Source organism: Ictalurus punctatus, chromosome 1 (genome assembly GCF_001660625.3).
Source record: "Ictalurus punctatus breed USDA103 chromosome 1, Coco_2.0, whole genome shotgun sequence".
In the NCBI taxonomy this organism is placed as follows: domain Eukaryota; kingdom Metazoa; phylum Chordata; class Actinopteri; order Siluriformes; family Ictaluridae; genus Ictalurus; species Ictalurus punctatus.
This window is the reverse complement of record NC_030416.2, coordinates 27,621,610-27,640,087: the sequence shown is the minus strand read 5'-3', so window position 1 is coordinate 27,640,087 and position 18,478 is coordinate 27,621,610. Positions and strand designations below refer to the sequence as shown.

The window sequence follows — 18,478 nt, the reverse complement described above, 5'->3', positions numbered from 1 at the left end:
TGGCACTGCGAGAAGTGTTGCTGCCTTATAGCTCCAGGGTCCCCAGTTGAATCCTGTGCTCAGGTTACTGTTTGTATGGAGATTCCCTTGTTCTCCTCAGATTCTCCGGTTTCATTTCACCCCCCCAAAAACACACTGGTAGGAGGACTGGGGGCTCGAAATTGCCCCTTGATGCGAATGTGTGTGTGGTGCCAAATGATAGACTACTGCCTCGCTCCCAGTGTTACTGGAATAGACTCTGGATCAACAGGATGAAGTGCTTATAGAAGATGAATGAATGATGAAAATTTTTAGTTATCACACCCTTTATAGTAGATAGTAATTAGGGCTCTTCAACATTGTCGGAAAATTTCAAGTTTTCACACCTAATAGTTGTTTAAAGACCAAGTTCAGTGGAATCAGATATGACTCCTTGACTTCTTGGTTAGAATGAAAATCTGCAGCCCTTTGTGGATATGACTAAACAAGACTGATCTATAGTTTTACAGTGGAATGAGCTCTCTATCTGTCTCTTTCTTTCCTTCATCAGCTGTGAAGTAACCATTAGGACAGGAGGCTCAGGATGAAAAGATGGCAACCTTGCTGTTTCCACCGGGTTCCGACAGCTTGCACCGGTTCACTCGTGAATCCCTGGCTGGCATTGAGCAGCGGATCGCCGAAGAAGAGGCGCAGAAGGCCAGGGAGTACCAGGAGGACTTGGGTGAAGTGGAGACTCCCAAGCCCCGGGCAGACCTGGAGGCCGGGAAGCAGCTCCCCCGCATTTTTGGAGACATTCCATCAGGACTGGTGGGGGTGCCGCTGGACGACATCGACCCATATTACTTCCAGAACAAGAGAGTGGGTGCTGAAGTTTCATACCTGTGTTCACATACACACACACACACACACACACACACACACACACACACACACACACACACACACACACACATATGCACAAGCACACACAGGCCAATGATAGTGTTTGGTGATAACTGCACTCATTCTTTCAATGTACTCTATTTATACCATTTAGACATCTACAATACTGAACGTAATCAAGCCACCTATGTATTTCCTTTAAACAGTTAAACAGATGTGCTATAGTGTGAAGAATATTGTTTGATGAAGAGTAAATGTCAGTACAGATTTTGAAGTTGGCCAGCAGAGTTGATTTATTTCAGCTGATTCAGAGAAGCCTGGGAAAAAAGGAAATGACTGATGACAAGCATGAGTCACTGAGCTGATGATGGCTACTAATGCTGGCACTGCTGCGCTGGCTGGTGTCTTATACACATTTTCTCTGAGACCCACCACACAAATCTGCCTTTTCATGAATTTCAGATTAGGCTAACATTTCGGTGCATTGTTGTGTGTGAGAACTTGGTGTATGTAGAATGACACTCAGTTGCTCTTATGGCTAAAGCTAAAAAGCAGCTTAAAAAGTGCAAACATTATACCCAGAATTTCCCCAAATGTTTCCCATCCTGACTCCTTACTCTGGCTTACTGTGAAACTATTTTATGATGTTTATTTTATTTTTGACAATACATGTAATACTTTTGACTATTGTAGATATCGTGTTGTAGACTATTGTGCATCAGTGACTTTGCTTTTAATAGACCTCTTTACAGTGTTATCAGCAAACTATGTCTCCCACATGCCCTGTACTCGTGAAATCCATGGTCCAATGCAAGCCACAATCGTCAGCTTAATACGTGCTCTTGTTGACACTGACAGGGCCACTGTACGGGAGGATTAAGTCAGTTATCTGAGACTGTGAGCCTAGGAGAAAGGTTAGCCATAGCAGATGAAGGGTAGCTTGGTCTTTTATTCAGCAGCCCTGTGTTATATTCAACAGAAGAGCAAGTCTTGAGCAAATTCTGCTGTTGCTGGTGTTGCAGGTGCTATGTTTTTGGTTAAACCTAGCTTCTGGCTTGGAGAAGTTTGTACTAGGTTACATAAAAGAAAAACTCATATATACACACACACAGCCTCAGAGTCCTAACTAAAGGCAGTCTACTTTTTCTACTTTATCTTTTTTTTTGTCTGCTGTGTTATTTCCTCTTTTGTCCTCTCTTTTGTTATTTCCCAATTTTCATATGCCCGCACTCTGCTTGCACTGCAGACGGTCTCCCACAGGATATCTGAGGGAGGTAGAAACAAATAGCAGCAAGCGTGACCCAAATGTTACATAAAGGTATGCAACGCGATCCACAAATCACTGCGTTTAAAAAGGTTACAGAAGGGCAGGGGGCCAGAATGCTGAGAAAGGTGGCTAGCATGTTTCTAACACATTATATTGTTCAAGGACAAGGAGAAAAAGAAGATAGAGAGAAAGATCTGTTGACACATCGTGCCACAGTTGCAGCGGGAAAATTTGCTGACCCTGATGGTGGCAATTATTCTTCATGCGTTGACTACTCGCATTATTTATGCGAGGCTGAGACGGTATAAATTTAGTGCGGTAAGGAAGCCATGAATCCTGGGCAACCAAGCAGGGCTGTTTGCGCAGCGTGAGGATAGAGAGCCTCCTTGCTCCTGTCACCCATAGTGACAGTGTCCCCCGATAGCACATATCCTCCCATTGAACCCTGCTGTAATTCATTTGTTAGCTGCTCTTTGCGCTTTGTCTTCTCCAAATTTACTGGTTGGGGGAAGGAAGGCTGTTTGTATGAGAAAGAGCTATGAGTTTGCCATTGGAGGCACACGTTTATATTTTTAACAGATTTGCACAGCACTGTGTAGCTCAATAATAGAAGGACAGATCAGGTGCATGCAGGGCTGTCGTATATTTTTGTCTGTATGATGATGAATTGCTAAGAGGAATGTGCTTGATATAATGTGCCTGTTCTGTTATGACACGTGTACAGCTAGCTCTTATAAGCCTGTCCTTTGACAAAGTTTAAAGCGACAATTGTAGCTACATTAGTACTACTTCATATACGGGGCCGGCTGGTATAAATCGTAAAAATACGACTCAATTTGTGATATCCACATCGTCTGTGTTTGCAGTTAACAAGTGGATTCAAGTGGATTATTTCGAACTTTTGTGGAAACAAGAACGTCAATATTAATGCTCATAAGTAAAACTGCACCATATGGTATGATGTAGAGGCTGGGGCCGATTTCTTTCTAGTTCAGACTGCAGATTATTTACAGCCTACTACTGACAGTCACAAAACTGCTTAAGTTGGTGTCCATTAGTGCTAATTTATTTAAACCAGCTACACTGACGCTTCCATAGCATGTCAGGGGCGCACATGAAATAAAATACCACGTGCAACAAACATGAACAAGGTGGATGATTTACTTAATCACTGATTTTGCTCTGAGAAAATGCTCTTAGATGAGAAACTTGAAGTAAATAAACTAAGAAAACATTGTACAATCAAAATACCGATTACACAAAGGGAGAGAGCTATGAGCTTTATGTTGTTTCAGTGAAAGAGCTGGCTAATCGCAAAGAAATTAATTCAGTCATGGCATGATGTAGCCTACAAAAATATTAATCATGAATGGTGATGCTTATCAGTCCTTTAATGAGTGTATTCGCATGTAAGTGTAATAGTTTTATGCCTATGATGAGATCTCGTTCTATATAAAGCTCAACCATAATTTTTTTCATTGTAATAGTCGTTATTGATAGCAAGTTGATTTTATTAGCCTTCACCTTTAATTTTGTGACAAGCCATCTCTGAGTGCAAATTGTATTGAATTGTAACTACACAATACCACATTATAATAATATATTTAGGCCTGTGTGTGTGATATATCTGTGTGTGTGTGTATGTGTGTGTGTGTGTGTGTGTGTGTGTGTGTGTGTTCACACAGTATTTTTACTGTTCAACATTCTGCATGTGGAACTTGTGTGAAGTTTGAACTTTAATGTTTTTGTAATGTTATATCATGTTTATTATCACCTATGTGCTAACCTACTGATTATTTCTCTGTTTTCTCTCTTTTTTCAACAGACTTTTATAGTACTAAACAAAGGGAAGGCCATCTTCCGATTTAGTGCCACATCTGCACTCTATATTTTTAGCCCTTTTCATCCTGTTAGAAGAGTGTCGATAAAGATTTTAGTACATTCATATCCTTTCTGCTGTCCAACCAAAGGCTCAATTGTACAGTATCTGCTAAAGTTTTGAAATTGTATTGATTGCTCATGATACTAAAACTGTACAGTAGCTTTCACTCTTTAAAACTCTCCTCCCAGTTGTATTGTTCTTCTACACTTTGTATTTTCATATTTTTTTTCTCTTTTCTATTAACTTTATCATTATTTTTATTTATTTCTTTATATTTTTTTTCTTCTAAATGCTCTTCATTTTCTTTCCTTTCCCCTTTTTATTTCTCTTTCCCACTCTTAGGAGTGGATTTAATAGTTGAAATGTTTTTATATATTAATAGCAAAGTCCTTATCCTCCTCCGAAGAGCGGAGGTAAATAGATCATGCTTCTTTCTAAATGAACAAAAGCAGGTATTTTCGTCTGTGCAACTGCTTCAATTTGTCTTAAATATATAAGGTCAAAATATATAGAAAGTCTCCAAATATGCAAAGTTAGCATGGGTATGTGCGACATTTAGTCATCAGTCATCTAGTTCAGGAAGTCAAGATGTCTAGGCATGAGTTCACTTGTGCATTCTCAACAAACTACTCAGACTCTGACATTCAAGGTCTTGTATGCTATGTATGGGTGCTCCTTTGTGTGAACAATGCCAAGTTTGGATGGCTTGATTCCCAGCTATGGAGTGATCAAACCTCCAAAGACCTCAACGCCCCACACCCTTCCTTTGCCAGCAGCTGCTAAAAATAGCAGGCAAAGCAGTTAGCCATGTTTCAGGGTGTTGAGAAATATTAGGCTCGTGGACACTTTGCTCTTGTCAGGGCGATAAGCAGGTGAAAAGAGTTACACTGGAGGTACTGTGAGGGTCCGCCCAGCCCCCCTTTGCAAAACATTCTCCTTCTAGGGCAGCGAGGCCAGCTGTATGACCCACACCCACCACAATGATGCCCATTGTTATGCAGGCACCAAATTTTAACTCTATCTCAGATTTCAGAGGTATGATATAAAAGGCAAGGGCATGGTTTTGTATGTGTGTGTGCGTGCGCTGGCTGAGTGGTGAAAAGTACTCACTTCCAGGCGACGGCGCAGACGCCACACGCCTGCGCTAATAGCAGATTACCCGCAGGAGTGGGCGCCTGGAAACATGTTTGATTAGCCAGTGCCACAAGAGCACAGTCATAACATGCAGCCTAACAGAGCAGGCAGAACGCAGCACCGCCGCTCCACACTGAAGTGATTGCACTCATTAGAAAAATGCGAGAAATGCGATTCACAAATCAGTGTGTCGGCGCCAGGCAACATAAGCAGCCATATCGGAGGGGTGAAATAACCTTAAGACAAGCTGCCGACAACACATGCTCTCCAGCACGTCCAAGACTTGACAGGCCATTCTGGAGAATCAGACGACTCAGATTGTAGCACTGTAAGATTTTCCCATGAAGTGGATTTAGGCATAATTGATTAAGCTGAGTCTTCAAAATAAGGTCTTAACAGCATTCTGGCAGCTTTATTTGGCTGTGAAGCTGAAATGGACTTTTCCCAGTACAAATGAGAGCATGTGTAGCATGCCTTTGTCTAGTCTGTCGGCTGTGTGTGTGGTTGTGATGCACAGTGAATGGTGCAGCGTAAAGGCTGGCGTAACACGACAGTCCCCACAGGCCTCTGGTAATTTAGGGCTGAAAGTACTGACACTGCAAACTTCATAATCAGGAATATTTCTTCATCAATCACAGAGAAATGATTACAGATGAGGGTTTTTTTTCTACATAGGCTACATGATAACAAACCCCCACAGTGTAAATTGAACATAATGCGCAGTATATTGTGTGTAGTTGAATTAATTATTATATATTGGAAGAGTGATGATTTACACAAACTCAAGAGGAGTGCTATGGAGAGAGAGAGAGAGAGAGAGAGAGAGAGAGAGAGAGAGAGAGAGTTAATCGTTTACTTTGATCGTTTTTATCTTTTCACTTTTACTATTTAAAGTGTTACTAAGCGGTAACACTTTGCAATAAGAGTACACGAATAATCATGCACTAATACCTGAAGTAATAAGTAATGAGTTAAGCCAAAGTACCAATCGCAAACTAATGAAGAGCTAACCTTAACTACAACGTGAATTCATGTGTGAATAACGACCCCCTTAAGTATGTTAGTACATGCTTGTTAGTTAATGTATTAATTAACACATAGGGGTAAATTAAATCAAACATGCTCTATAAGAAAGATAATGAATTAAATGTGAAAAATTTTATATTGTTTATTATCAAACGTAGAAAGACACACTAATAATAAACACCAATAATTTCAGCTCAACCCGGTGCACAGACATTTTGAGGGGCAGTGGTACAAAAGATGAGCAAGAGCACAAGAGAGAAATGGGTGACTGTTCATAACGACTTAAAGTCGGGAGATCCGATTGACATCGACGCAGTAAAGCAGTCCAAATAAACACAGACTAAAACACCTTGAGATAATCTTATAGAACACTGGTTTTATAGATAATAATAGATAATAGAATCTGCTAAATGAATAAATGTTACTGTATTCATTTCACGCTTGTGGGTAAAGGACAATGTACTAGTACTACAGTGGGATTTGAAGAGAAAAGCATGGAGAATGACACAAAACAGGTTGAGATGAAATTATTGGTGTTTATTAGTAATGCGTCTTTCTACATTCGATCAGGAGGATCAAGGGGGTCGTTATTCACACATGAATTCATGTCGTAGTTAAGGTTAGCGCTTCATTAGTTTGTGATTAGTACATGCCTTAACTCATCATTACTTCATATTTCAGTAAGTATTACTTCAGGTATTAGGGCATGATTATTCATGAAAGTGTTACCAGAAAATACAAAAAATGTAGTTTCTCCAAACTAAGCATATCATTTATTTCATTTCTTTATATATCTGTGAATTCATACAAGAGCAAACTCTATGCACCAAAGAAGTTGAATGGCTGTACCTTTTTTTGGGTATGAAAAGGATTGTACCGTGGTCACTACTGATTATTTGGAATATGAAGGATTGTGCTGCTCCACATTACTTTTTGATATAAGCCATCCACATGGATAGTCTAGTAGCAGAAATCAATCCGGATGTTACTATAAGCATCTTCCCAATTAAGATGAATTTTAAAGTATAGTTAAACAGGTATTCTGGGGGAGAGATTGGAGGGAAACATCTTTAAAAATTCCCTGATGTCACTGATGGAGCGAAGTGGGAACATAATAAGGCCCAGATTACGTGAATATGCAGAGGTTTCAAATTGCCCGTTCTGAGGGAAAATGATGAAAATAAGACAAAGTGGGAGGGCCACATACTGAGACTGTATTTACAGAAGCAGGATAGGCCCACGCCTCACTGACTGAGTTATAATTTTCAGCATCATTTAGCAGAATGAGCAGATGTCAATTACTGTCAACTGGTTGCTATGAACAAGTCTTTTTTTTTTTAGACCCCTATATTACAAGTTCTATAAACCTGTAATCAAAGCCTGCTATGAAAACTTTACTGTAAGAATGAGTTTCACATAGGAGTCTGACATTACTTTTCACTTATTAGTGCTGGACTAAAAAACAGTATACAGAAATGTATTGTTTTAGAGGAGATGTTGAGAGATTTTGTGACTGTAATATTTATTTATGAAATGCTGTGTTTAAGTAATTGAACAGTTGCACAGATTTTTTGTGTTTTGTCTCTTTACTCCAGTACCCTACTACTACTACTACTACTGCTACTACTACTACTACTATTACTACTACTGTTACTACTAATAATAATGATAATAATAATAATAATAATAATAATAATAATCATCATCATCACCATCATCATCATCATCATCATCATTCCATCCATCTATCCATTTTTGTACCACTTATCCTTACTGGGTCGCGGGGAACCTGGAGCCTATCCTAGGAAGCATGGGTCACAAGGTGGGGGACACCCTGATCGGGGTGCCAATCCATCGCAGGGCACAATCACACACCCATTCACACACCCATTCATACACTACGGACACTTTGGATATGCCAATCAGCCTACCATGCATGTCTTTGGACTGGGGGAGGAAACCGGAGTACCCGGATTAAACCCCTGAAGCACTGGGAGAGCATGCAAACTCCGAACACACAGGCTAGAGGCAGTATTCGAGCTCGCTTACCCTAGAGGTGTGAAGCAAACACGCTAACCACTAAGCCACCGTGCCCCCCCCCCGCCCCGCCCCCATAATAATAATTTAGAAAATTAAGCAATAATAAATAAATAAATAATAGATCCACTATGACTCTGACCAGGATAAAACAGTTAATGATGATGAAGAATAACCTTCATTCATCAATAAGCACTTCATCCTGGTCAGGGTCACAGTGACTCCGTAGCCAAGGAACACTGGACTTGAGGCATGAATACATCTTGGAAAATACACCCACAAACATTGACACCTAGGGACAATTTAGAGTAGACAATCCACCTACTGGCATGTGGATTGCTGCATTCTACATGTCCCATCCAGGGTGTATTTGTGTCTAATCTTCCTTTCTGTTCCTGGCCTTTCTGTTCTTCAGGCTTAGCAGTCTTCTTATCTTGCAATCAAAAAGTAGTTGAAGAACATCATCGGTGCATTCTTGCTTCTGAACAATGTACCAAACATCTGATTTTGTCACATGAGATGTCATCATGGTATGCATTGCTGGCACTTTGTTGATGCTTGTAAGTTGAGAGCAACAAAATCAAATGTCACAACTATAATAAACTCTAAAGCTTTTGTTAGCTCTCTTGTGCTTGAACTAATTTTGCCACAACTGACCAGCCAAGTTTCAATGTAAGGGACGGGATGTATTAAAAGGGATGTGCTTATCGTGTTGTTGTAAATACCCTTAAATTAAAATAGACTTTTAATATCATAATCATCATTTCATTGCAACTTTAATGTGTCAGAGAGGGGGAAAAATGTTTGTTTTTTTAGTGTACACATTTTCCTTAACACTCTTACATTATTCAGTCTGTTCATTATGTGCACTATTTTGACAAACTGTTGCTTCATGGCCATGTCGGAACCAGTGCAGTGGGCCAAGTATGTCGAGTAAGTATCCACTTTTCTCCTCTCTCTGCCTCTCTCTCTCTCTATAGGTAATGAAGCCTGTCCGGACTAAAAAGACTCTCTGTCAGTTCCTCTGTACCTCTTTCTGTTCTATCTCATGACCCTCTTTGACTGTATTGACCTCTATACTGTACCCTGTTTGTCCTGATGTAAAGCTTTGCCAGGTGTTTGTTGCCTTGCCAACCTCAATTAGCAAGTAAGTTAACAATACGACTGTGTCGAGCCCATGACTTTGCTAATTGCACCTCTGCTATGCTACATTGGAATGAAATCATGGTATGGTTGTCATATACCGTTATACCATTCTGCCTTCCTAAATTTTCATTAAAGGGAGTAATTCTTTGAAAGGAAAAATAAGGTCAAAACCAATCAAAAGTGGCACAAATGGGATTTGAATAGTTTTATATGGATTTGGCCAACACAACATATATATATATATATTTAAATAGAAGAACATGGGTTAAATCCTATCAATCAATCAATCTATCTATCTATCTATCTATCTATCTATCTATCTATCTATCTACCTACCTACCTATCTATCTATCTATCTATCTATCTATCTATCTATCTATCTATCTATCTATCTATCTATCTAGTTGTATTGTTTGTTCTGTCTTCTTTGTGGTCTGTCTTCTGTCTGTCTGTCTCTTTCCCTGCCTCTGTGTGTGACAGTCTACTTGCCTGTCCATCTGTCTCTCTGTGCACTTGTGTGTCGCTGCCACAGTCCTTCCACACAGATCATTGCTCTTTCAGCGTGTTTGTAGATCTGCCTGTCTGTCTCGCAGTATGTCTGTTGATCATTTTCAGCATCAGCAAGGGCCCAGTCGCAGTTTGTGCATGCTCCACGTGCATCAGAATGGATGGAATGGATTTATCCCATGTTTAAATGACCTGATGTAGTTTGCCGTATTCTGAGACTTGCACTGCGGTGTAAGTTACTGAACGTGAGCAGCGAGGCTTGTGTCAGTTCACAAAAGTTCACCTTTAATGAAGACCACTGCACTTGTGTCTTTCGGACTAGGTGCACCGTTACAAAGCATTCGGTCTTTTTTCTCTTCGAATAGGTGTTGATTGGCATTTAGCATGCAATGAACCGCAGATGATGACTAGACCTATTCTGACCCAGTTAATTGTTCTACCTCTCAGCACCTTGTAACCTGATTTCTCTAGTACTACATGTGTGCATACTATGGCTAATGTGAAAGGAGGTTTGGAGAAGTTTGGATATGCAAGTTTTTAAATGCCAACCTGTAATTATAAACCAAACAGGTATTTAGAAAGAGAATTTAAAAAGCAACGCTTCCATCACTTTCTTTTTAGGACTGATGACATAGAAAATCATATCCTTTAATTTAATAAGCTGGGTTTTATTTTAGGGGTTTTTTTTTTGGCATTACTTTTATGTTACAAGCCCTTGCTTTGGTGTGTTGAGAGGTATGATATTCGCAGAGCAGATTTGACATTAAAAAAAGAGCACCAAAGCTAGTTAAATGAGAGTGAGAGTGAGGAAGAACAGAAGAAACAGAAATATGAGCGTGCACATCAGAATGCTGCATCCTTCATCTCAGTCACTATCCACTCCATCAGATTTTTGTTTGTTTTTTTGCTGGATTTTATGCCCATTCTTGATGATTGCGAACTCATAAGTCATCAACGGTCAAAGGAGCTTGTCTTTCATACCTCAGGGGCTGCTACTGTACTGTACATGTGCTTTCCATGTCTTGTTGGCACACACACACACACACACACACACACACACACACACACACACACACACACACACACACACACACACACATTCTGCACTGCTCCATGTCTGTGTTGTGTCAAATTTTCCTCCTTTTTCAAACTCTGTTCACTGTGGATCAGACCATATTTTAAAAAAGAGGGGAGACTTGAACTATTGACTTCTCTTTGCCAACCATTCTCAATTGTCTATACATTTCTCCACCCTTTTTTCTTCCCCATCCTTTGCTTCTTGCCTAGGTACACCTTCACGGGGATCTACACGTTTGAGTCTTTGATAAAAATTTTGGCGAGAGGATTCTGCATCGGGCCATTCACCTTCCTGCGGGATCCATGGAACTGGCTGGATTTCAGCGTGATTGTCATGGCGTAAGTACTGTACATCATCCCCTGGCCTTTGATTATCTCCAAAAACCACTTTGACCCTGTTTATCCCCCTGCCACCACCTCCTTTTGGATTTTCTATAGACTAGAATTATCCTCTGTATTTGCTGTATAGTAAGACTATGATAGAACTGATAAAATGGTCACATATGTTCACATCTTCCATCCTAAAGCTACAGTTTGTAAGGTTTTGGAAATTTCACCCTCTCTGGTAGAAAAATGCTATTGCTAGCTATATGTGGAATAATATTTTGTAATGTGAGTTGTGCTATGTTGTTCTTCTTCCACTGTACGCATTTATCTCGAGGCTGCAAGTGCACACATTTAGATTGAATTCAAGGTTATTGAATCTCAAATGCTACAATTCACACTACATAGTCCACATAAATAGTAATATCACTGATAGTGTAGTAGCAAACTATTTAGTACAGCACTTTTTGCAATGATATAAAGATAATATAATTAGAATGTTCAGTTACTGAACATTTCTTAGTGTTACAAGCTTGTATTTTAGGTACCGTCAGTCTGTTAGGTCTTACTGTGACTGCCTGATCCAGCAGCAGTGCCTGTGCATTGTTGACCTGCCACACTTTAACTGTGCTAATTCTGCAAGATCATAAACAGCACACATACTACAGAATGAACTAGTCACCCGATGCTAGAATATTAGCCAGCTAGCTAAAATATAAATCTGATTCCCCTGATGATACCCTCAGCACATTGTGTGCACCAGATATGAATCTGACTGAATGTAGGGCCTGTCTCTGAGGCACTGTGTTCTCTGCGTATTTTGTTCTCCAACCTGTCAAAAAGTTTGCCACAAATCAGATAATGTTAGCACACCAGCTAAATCCTATACCAAGGGATAAAAAGGCTGTAATTAGGTGACTACCTGAGGGCTACCTGGTAGGCTAAAGCCCTACCAGATGACTTGAGTCACTAAGCGTCACGTAAAATAAACAAGTTTTAAAATCCAATAATATGAAGAAACTCATCAACACATCACTACCAGCTATCGTTAATTCTCTAGCTCAATAGCTTCTCAATGATATAATCTTCACAAGGAAAAACTCCACAAATAAGGTAAATTAGAGAATAAATAAATGCCTTAAAGAGAATAAATAAGTAAATACCTGTTGAGCAAAAAAGAAAAATCCCTAAAACTCCATTACTACTAGTAGTGTAATATATGTCTTATAGTGTAATATCCGACTCTTTCACTCTACCTCTCCTGGCTTTCGTTTTCTGTCAGTCACACTGTAGTCAGACTTCATTTGTGCCTGAAGTTGGGGTGATGTGATGATGTTTAGGGAACAAATTTCCCACCAATTCTGATCTGACAGGCCTGACACAGCGCTGATTGCCAGGTAGACTCACAGCAACTCAGGAACATCATATGATACAGTATTTCACCTTCCTCTTACTCAAGGATCATGTTTGTTTGTTTCTTTTTTCTTTTTCTTTTTTTGCTTTTACAAAAAACAACCTTACATACTGTAGCTTTAAATGTATCATCATTCACCCTGTGCATGACCCTAAGCCCCCCCAACAGGCGTTGCCATAGGAACAGCGGTAGACTCAGTTTTGGCCAAATCTTCCCAACTGTTTGTGAGCTATGGATATGGTGGTGGCAACTGTACAGATATCCACTTATCCCTTATGTTTACTGTCATTAAGGTTATTATTTATTGTCATTTATTTGTCAGATGTCTTTCAAGAAATTTTCTAGCAAATCAAATTTTCTAGCAAATTTTCTAGCAAATCTATGATCTCTAGCAAATCATTTAATAGAGTGGCAACAAGGACATCAAAATGGCTCATGTGTAACAGTAATTTCATTTATAATAAACAAGAAAGAACGTTGACAGGCACTTTATCTTGAATTCAATTATTCAGGTAAATAAATGAGGAATGCTTCCAAGGAAGTTTGCAAGAAATGTATTCTGTTCAAAAGTATACAGCTGCATAATAGTAAAAAAAAAAAAAAAAAAAAATACAACTACATGGAAATTGTGAAGAGGTACTTACATGACCAAGGTGCACTTTCAACATCTTCTGTGCTGAATATTTTCACCCCTTCCTCAGCAACAATGCACTGAAAAACTGGTTATAAAAGCTTTGGAAATTCTAGCACAGGCCCAGGCACTTTAAAGTGCATTTAAGTGACCTGAGCAATGTTTTTTTTTCACCACTCCAGCTTTATTTAACAGATACAAGCTGCGACAAATGATAGATGCTTCTCCTTGCAATCCACGTTCCTATGGAAACGGAATAGCTGCCCTTTCGTGCTTGACTGCCACACATCCGAGTGATACGTCCAGACACGATCATATTCTAACACCACTAAGCCTTTTCAGTGTCTCATTTGTTGACTACACAGTGGTGTGGTCAGTGACTTTCAGCATTTCTAAATCATAGGGCATAAGATCAATTAAAGTACATGAATTACATTGCTTTATATTCTTCTGTATCTTCCTTTTTTTTCACTGTTCCTCTCCTGTCACTCAGGTGCTGTATTTATCTACAGTCTCCTTTTAATTTCTTTTTGAAATAATTGTAATTTGATTCTGCAGGTTGCTAACTGAGTTTATTAAAGTAGGCAATCTGCAAGCGCTTCGAACATTCAGAGTCCTCAGAGCTTTGAAAACTATATCAGTAATTCCAGGTAAGGGGAACATGTTACTGCATTCTAGGAAATAGGCCGCAGTGTTGCTCGTTGTCCAGTCCAGTGCAAATCTCCTTTGAAGTCCAGCTGCCTCAACCCACCTTCCCTCAACATTGTCCCCTTTGAGTATTTCATACCCACATCCCAAGTACAACTCATCCCTTCCTCCCTTTGCTGTCTTGTTTGCCTATTGTTGGTGGTGTTGTCATTGTGTGCGCTTCGGTTTTTGGCTTATTGCAGATATGTTACTGAGTTTGTGGACTTGGGCAATGTCTCAGCGTTACGGACGTTCAGAGTCCTACGAGCACTGAAAACTATCTCGGTCATACCAGGTGAGAAGGGCGTTAACCACTAAGGCCGACCTGTGTTGCCCAAGGGCTAAAGGCCTACCACACGTTCTCTTCTCTTCCAAATCTGGAGACTCTTTTGGAAGCCAGGGAATGCTGTGTGTAGGCAATGAGATTTTTGATTTGGTAGCATAAGAGGTGCCTTAGAATAATATCTCAGTGAAGTGCATAGAATTCTTCTTATTACAGGAATGATTTTGGTCTAGAGAGATTCTGTATGAGCACTTTATTTGAAGTGTCCTTATAGATGTCATACGACATTATATGTTTGATTGTCAAGCAAAGGACATTCAAAGTGCCAACATGGTGTAGAACAAAGCAAATACAGTCAAACGAAATTCAATTAATGCTGATGGCTCAGGTTACAGCTTGGCCTCCAGCCTGCAGGCTTGGTTGACTATCATCAAAAGTCTCATTGGACCTTAGTGCTTAACACCTAACACAGGCATGGATAGCTTTAGAGTGACTTGCATGGTAAGCCATTAGCATTGACATCAGACGCACAACCACAGAATGAAAGAACTCAGTTTCAAACATTTATTTAAGTGACCACTAAACAGTGTGTTTTACATTTCATATTATTATGATGAGAGATTTTTCATTAGCTGAGTTATTGAAACGATTCTTAAGCATGATGAAAGTAGAAAATATTCAGTCACTTCAGTTTGAAGTTAAACTTTTCCCCATGGCGTCTGTTTTCAATTGTTAAGTCTGTCGAGTTTTCAGTAAAACTCAGACAAAGTTACGTGTTTGCTTTTGTCGTTGTGTGTGGTGCGTTTATGTTGATTTGTGATAGATAGTAACATTTCTGTTATGGTTAACACTCAGTATTGGTTTGTGTTATCATAGAACTCTGTTCACAAGTAATGAGCATGCAAGAAGAAAAGTTATTTTCATTTATTTTAGTTGATTTTAGTTTGTTCTGAGTGTGTATATGCAATATGACAGTGCCATTACTTAGACAGTACAGTGATTTAGTTTTAGATTGAGTTTTTTTTTAACCATAAAACATGAACTACCATTCAAAAGTTTGGAATTTATATTCTAAATAATATAAAACCAATTAAAATACAATCCATTTAAAGTAATAAGAAAACAGTATGTAATATAAAGTTTATATATATATATATATATATATATATATATATATATATATATATATATATATATATATATATATATATATATATAACCTCACAAAATAATGTATAAATAAATTTCATACCCAAAATGCCTCTTATTTGGACAGTAATGATTAAAGCTTGATACCTTGAGGAGAAATCACTATACATTTTTTTTTCTAAACACACCTAAAGTACTAAAAAAAAAGCCTCAGCTGTGCTTTTTGTTAGTTGGTTTACATTATGCAGATCTACATTGAATACATTGTGAATTTAGTAAATTAATAATGAATAAATAATAAATGAGATGCATGGATATCAAATAATAAATAATAGGAGATTCCACATTTTTGAGCGGTAGGTCACATCCTGGCATAATTATATTTGCATATACAAACAATTATATTAGCATATTTCCTCCAATTTTATTTTACTCCTATAGCTGTCACTAATTCCTTGCTGGAATCTCACTCAATCATTTGTTGAATATGCCTAAGATTGGGTTGTGTTTCTCATGTAGGCTTGAAGACCATTGTGGGTGCCCTGATTCAGTCAGTAAAGAAGCTAGCAGATGTCATGATCCTGACGGTGTTCTGTCTGAGTGTGTTCGCTCTCATTGGCCTTCAGCTCTTCATGGGTAACTTACGTCAGAAATGCGTCCGCAGTACGGCCAACTGCTTCAACACCACCGACGCCTCTTTATATAGCAACGTCTCCTTCTTCTGCAATAATAAGACCTGGTCATCACTAGACGAGTTTATCACGGACGAAGGTATGAGCTGTTCAGTTTGAGTACCTAAAATGTGGTGTGGCATTACATTTGGATATGTATGTTGATCATGGTTCACTGACACAAAGCAACCAGATATCTGTTATGTCAAAATTTTGGAATTTTGTTTGCTCATGGCCAGTCATGTCATTGTGATATAGATAGAAACTTCTATTCTTTCAGGAGGAAAGGGTGCTTTAATTTTTTTAATATATGCATGTAATGTGTATAATCAAGAGTGATAGAGTTTGTATTTAGCCTCTTGGCATTTGGCAGATGACCTTATCCAGAGCAGCTCATTTATACAACTGAACAGTTGAGAGTTAAGGTTCTTGCTCAGAGGCCCAGTAGTAGCAGCTTGGCATTGTTGGGATTTGAACTCATGACTTTCCGCTCAGTAGTCCAACATCTTAAATGAATCCCTGAGTTCCATTAACCCCAAATGGGGATCCCTAAATCCCCCAATGTTTACAATTACTGACAGCAACTCGATTATGACCCCAGGCTTACTGTCTGTGTGAAGCTTGCATGTTCTCCACATGTTTATATGGGTCTCCTCTGGATTCTCTGGTTTCCTCCCACCTTTCAAACCATGCCAGTACGTGAATTAGCTACACTAAACTGGGTGTGAATGAGTATGCGAAAATGTGTGTGCAGAGTCACATGCGATACACTGTCATCCCATCCAGGGTGTATTCTAGCCTCGTGCCCAGTATTCCCAGGATAGACTCCAAATGCACCACAATACTGACCAGAATAAACCACTTATTGACTGTAGTTGCTATGCACACTGTCAGATGCTCTCTACTCCATCCATTAGTGGAAAAGGACCACCATAGGACCATCATTTTGTTATTGGAGCATTTTCAACATAACAGTGACACTGAAATAACAGTAGCATGGTAATGTGTTTGGTGCTGGTAAGGGGGCAGCAGGTGCAGAAGTAGTGCTGTTGTTTTTAACCACCTCGAGATCACTGCTGGGTCCCATAAGCAAAAATATCTAACCAACAGTGTCGTGTGGTCAGAAACTGACAGTGATAAAAGGTTAGAGCAGTGTTTTGAGAACCACTCGGCTAGAGGATGATTACGACAAATTGTTGAACTACTGTATAGTCTCTTAAAGCATACCTACAAAGTAGACCATCAGTTTTGAAAAACAGTATATAATTTATATATAAGTATATAACTGTTTTGTAGCTATAATTTTTGAGTCATTAAAGGGTCATGAAACCCTCCTCTTTCAGCTCAAGTCTACATCACAATCTTTTTGAAAAATGCAACTTAAATGGGCGTGGATGGCTGTGAGATGAAGGGAGGGGAATGGGCGGGGTAGGGCAAGGCAGGGCAGGAAGAGGGGGGCGAATAACTGTCATAGGAAAGCACCACGTGCTGTCATGAATAATTATGAGACACCAACACATCATCAAAGTACTATTGTACATTGCCACGTCACTGCCTGTGACGTCGACACGATGTATATTTTTAAACCCGGAAGACGAAAATAGCGGAAAAAAGCTCAAAATCAACCAGTTTTCTCCTACAATTCAAATTAACGCGTGCTACATTGTCTTTTATGATGTGCAACACAAACGCCTCTGTTAAAATCTCAGAAAATGTAGTTTAGTGTTTCATAACCCTTTAAGGAAGCCTTTGTTTTAGGCCTGACTAGTTTATATTTGAATATTACATAATGCAAAAAAAAGAAAGAAAAAAAATCAACAGGGATAAACTAGACACCTCCCAAAAAACCTGTCAATTTTTTCAACTTTTTGCATTATCGTGTAAACACTGTGCTGAAGCCTAAAGACAGTTTTTAGATGAGAATTTCCAGTCTGACAGAAAACTCACTGAACAAATGGTAACAGTTTACATTACGTTTCCCTTAACTAACATTATTTATTGCCTTACTTAGCATGAACAAACCATGAATCTCAGCATTAATACAGTAACTAACAAGTATTAATGTATTTTTTTTTTTTAAATATTAAACCAAATATTCAACACCTGCTGTAACCAATGTTTATCTCACCCACCTACAATGAAGTCCACAAAGAGCAACAACCTTAATTAACATGCAGTTGTGGGTGTTAACTTGTGAAATTCTGAACTGAGACTGAAAACTACAGTTCATGAAGTTATCAGAAGTGAATAATAAGCTATAATGTAATTGCTGCTAATTTATGTGGATTTATTTTTAGCCATGGATTAAATAAACATTAGCAATACAGGTCTATTTAGTGAACATTTCAACAAACTTTAATTAGGCCTAAGCCTGTTTCATCC

At 39.0% G+C, this 18,478-nt stretch overlaps 1 protein-coding gene across 2 annotated transcripts in view; it reads left to right on the top strand.

The window, feature by feature from the left end:
* The window catches only part of scn5lab (sodium channel, voltage gated, type V-like, alpha b), a 130,348-nt gene that overhangs the window by 22,062 nt on the left and 89,808 nt on the right, over window positions 1-18,478 (top strand). Inside the window, exons 2-7 of one of the 2 annotated variants that reach the window (XM_017469225.3) lie at window positions 530-837; window positions 3,954-4,072; window positions 9,051-9,140; window positions 11,148-11,276; window positions 14,197-14,288; window positions 15,945-16,196. In XM_017469225.3, the coding sequence (XP_017324714.1) occupies window positions 571-837; window positions 3,954-4,072; window positions 9,051-9,140; window positions 11,148-11,276; window positions 14,197-14,288; window positions 15,945-16,196 (949 nt within the window). In that variant the 5' untranslated portion in view covers window positions 530-570. Of the gene's footprint in view, window positions 1-529; window positions 838-3,953; window positions 4,073-9,030; window positions 9,141-11,147; window positions 11,277-14,196; window positions 14,289-15,944; window positions 16,197-18,478 lie in introns of those variants that run through there. The other variant, XM_053683533.1, reaches the window with a different exon arrangement.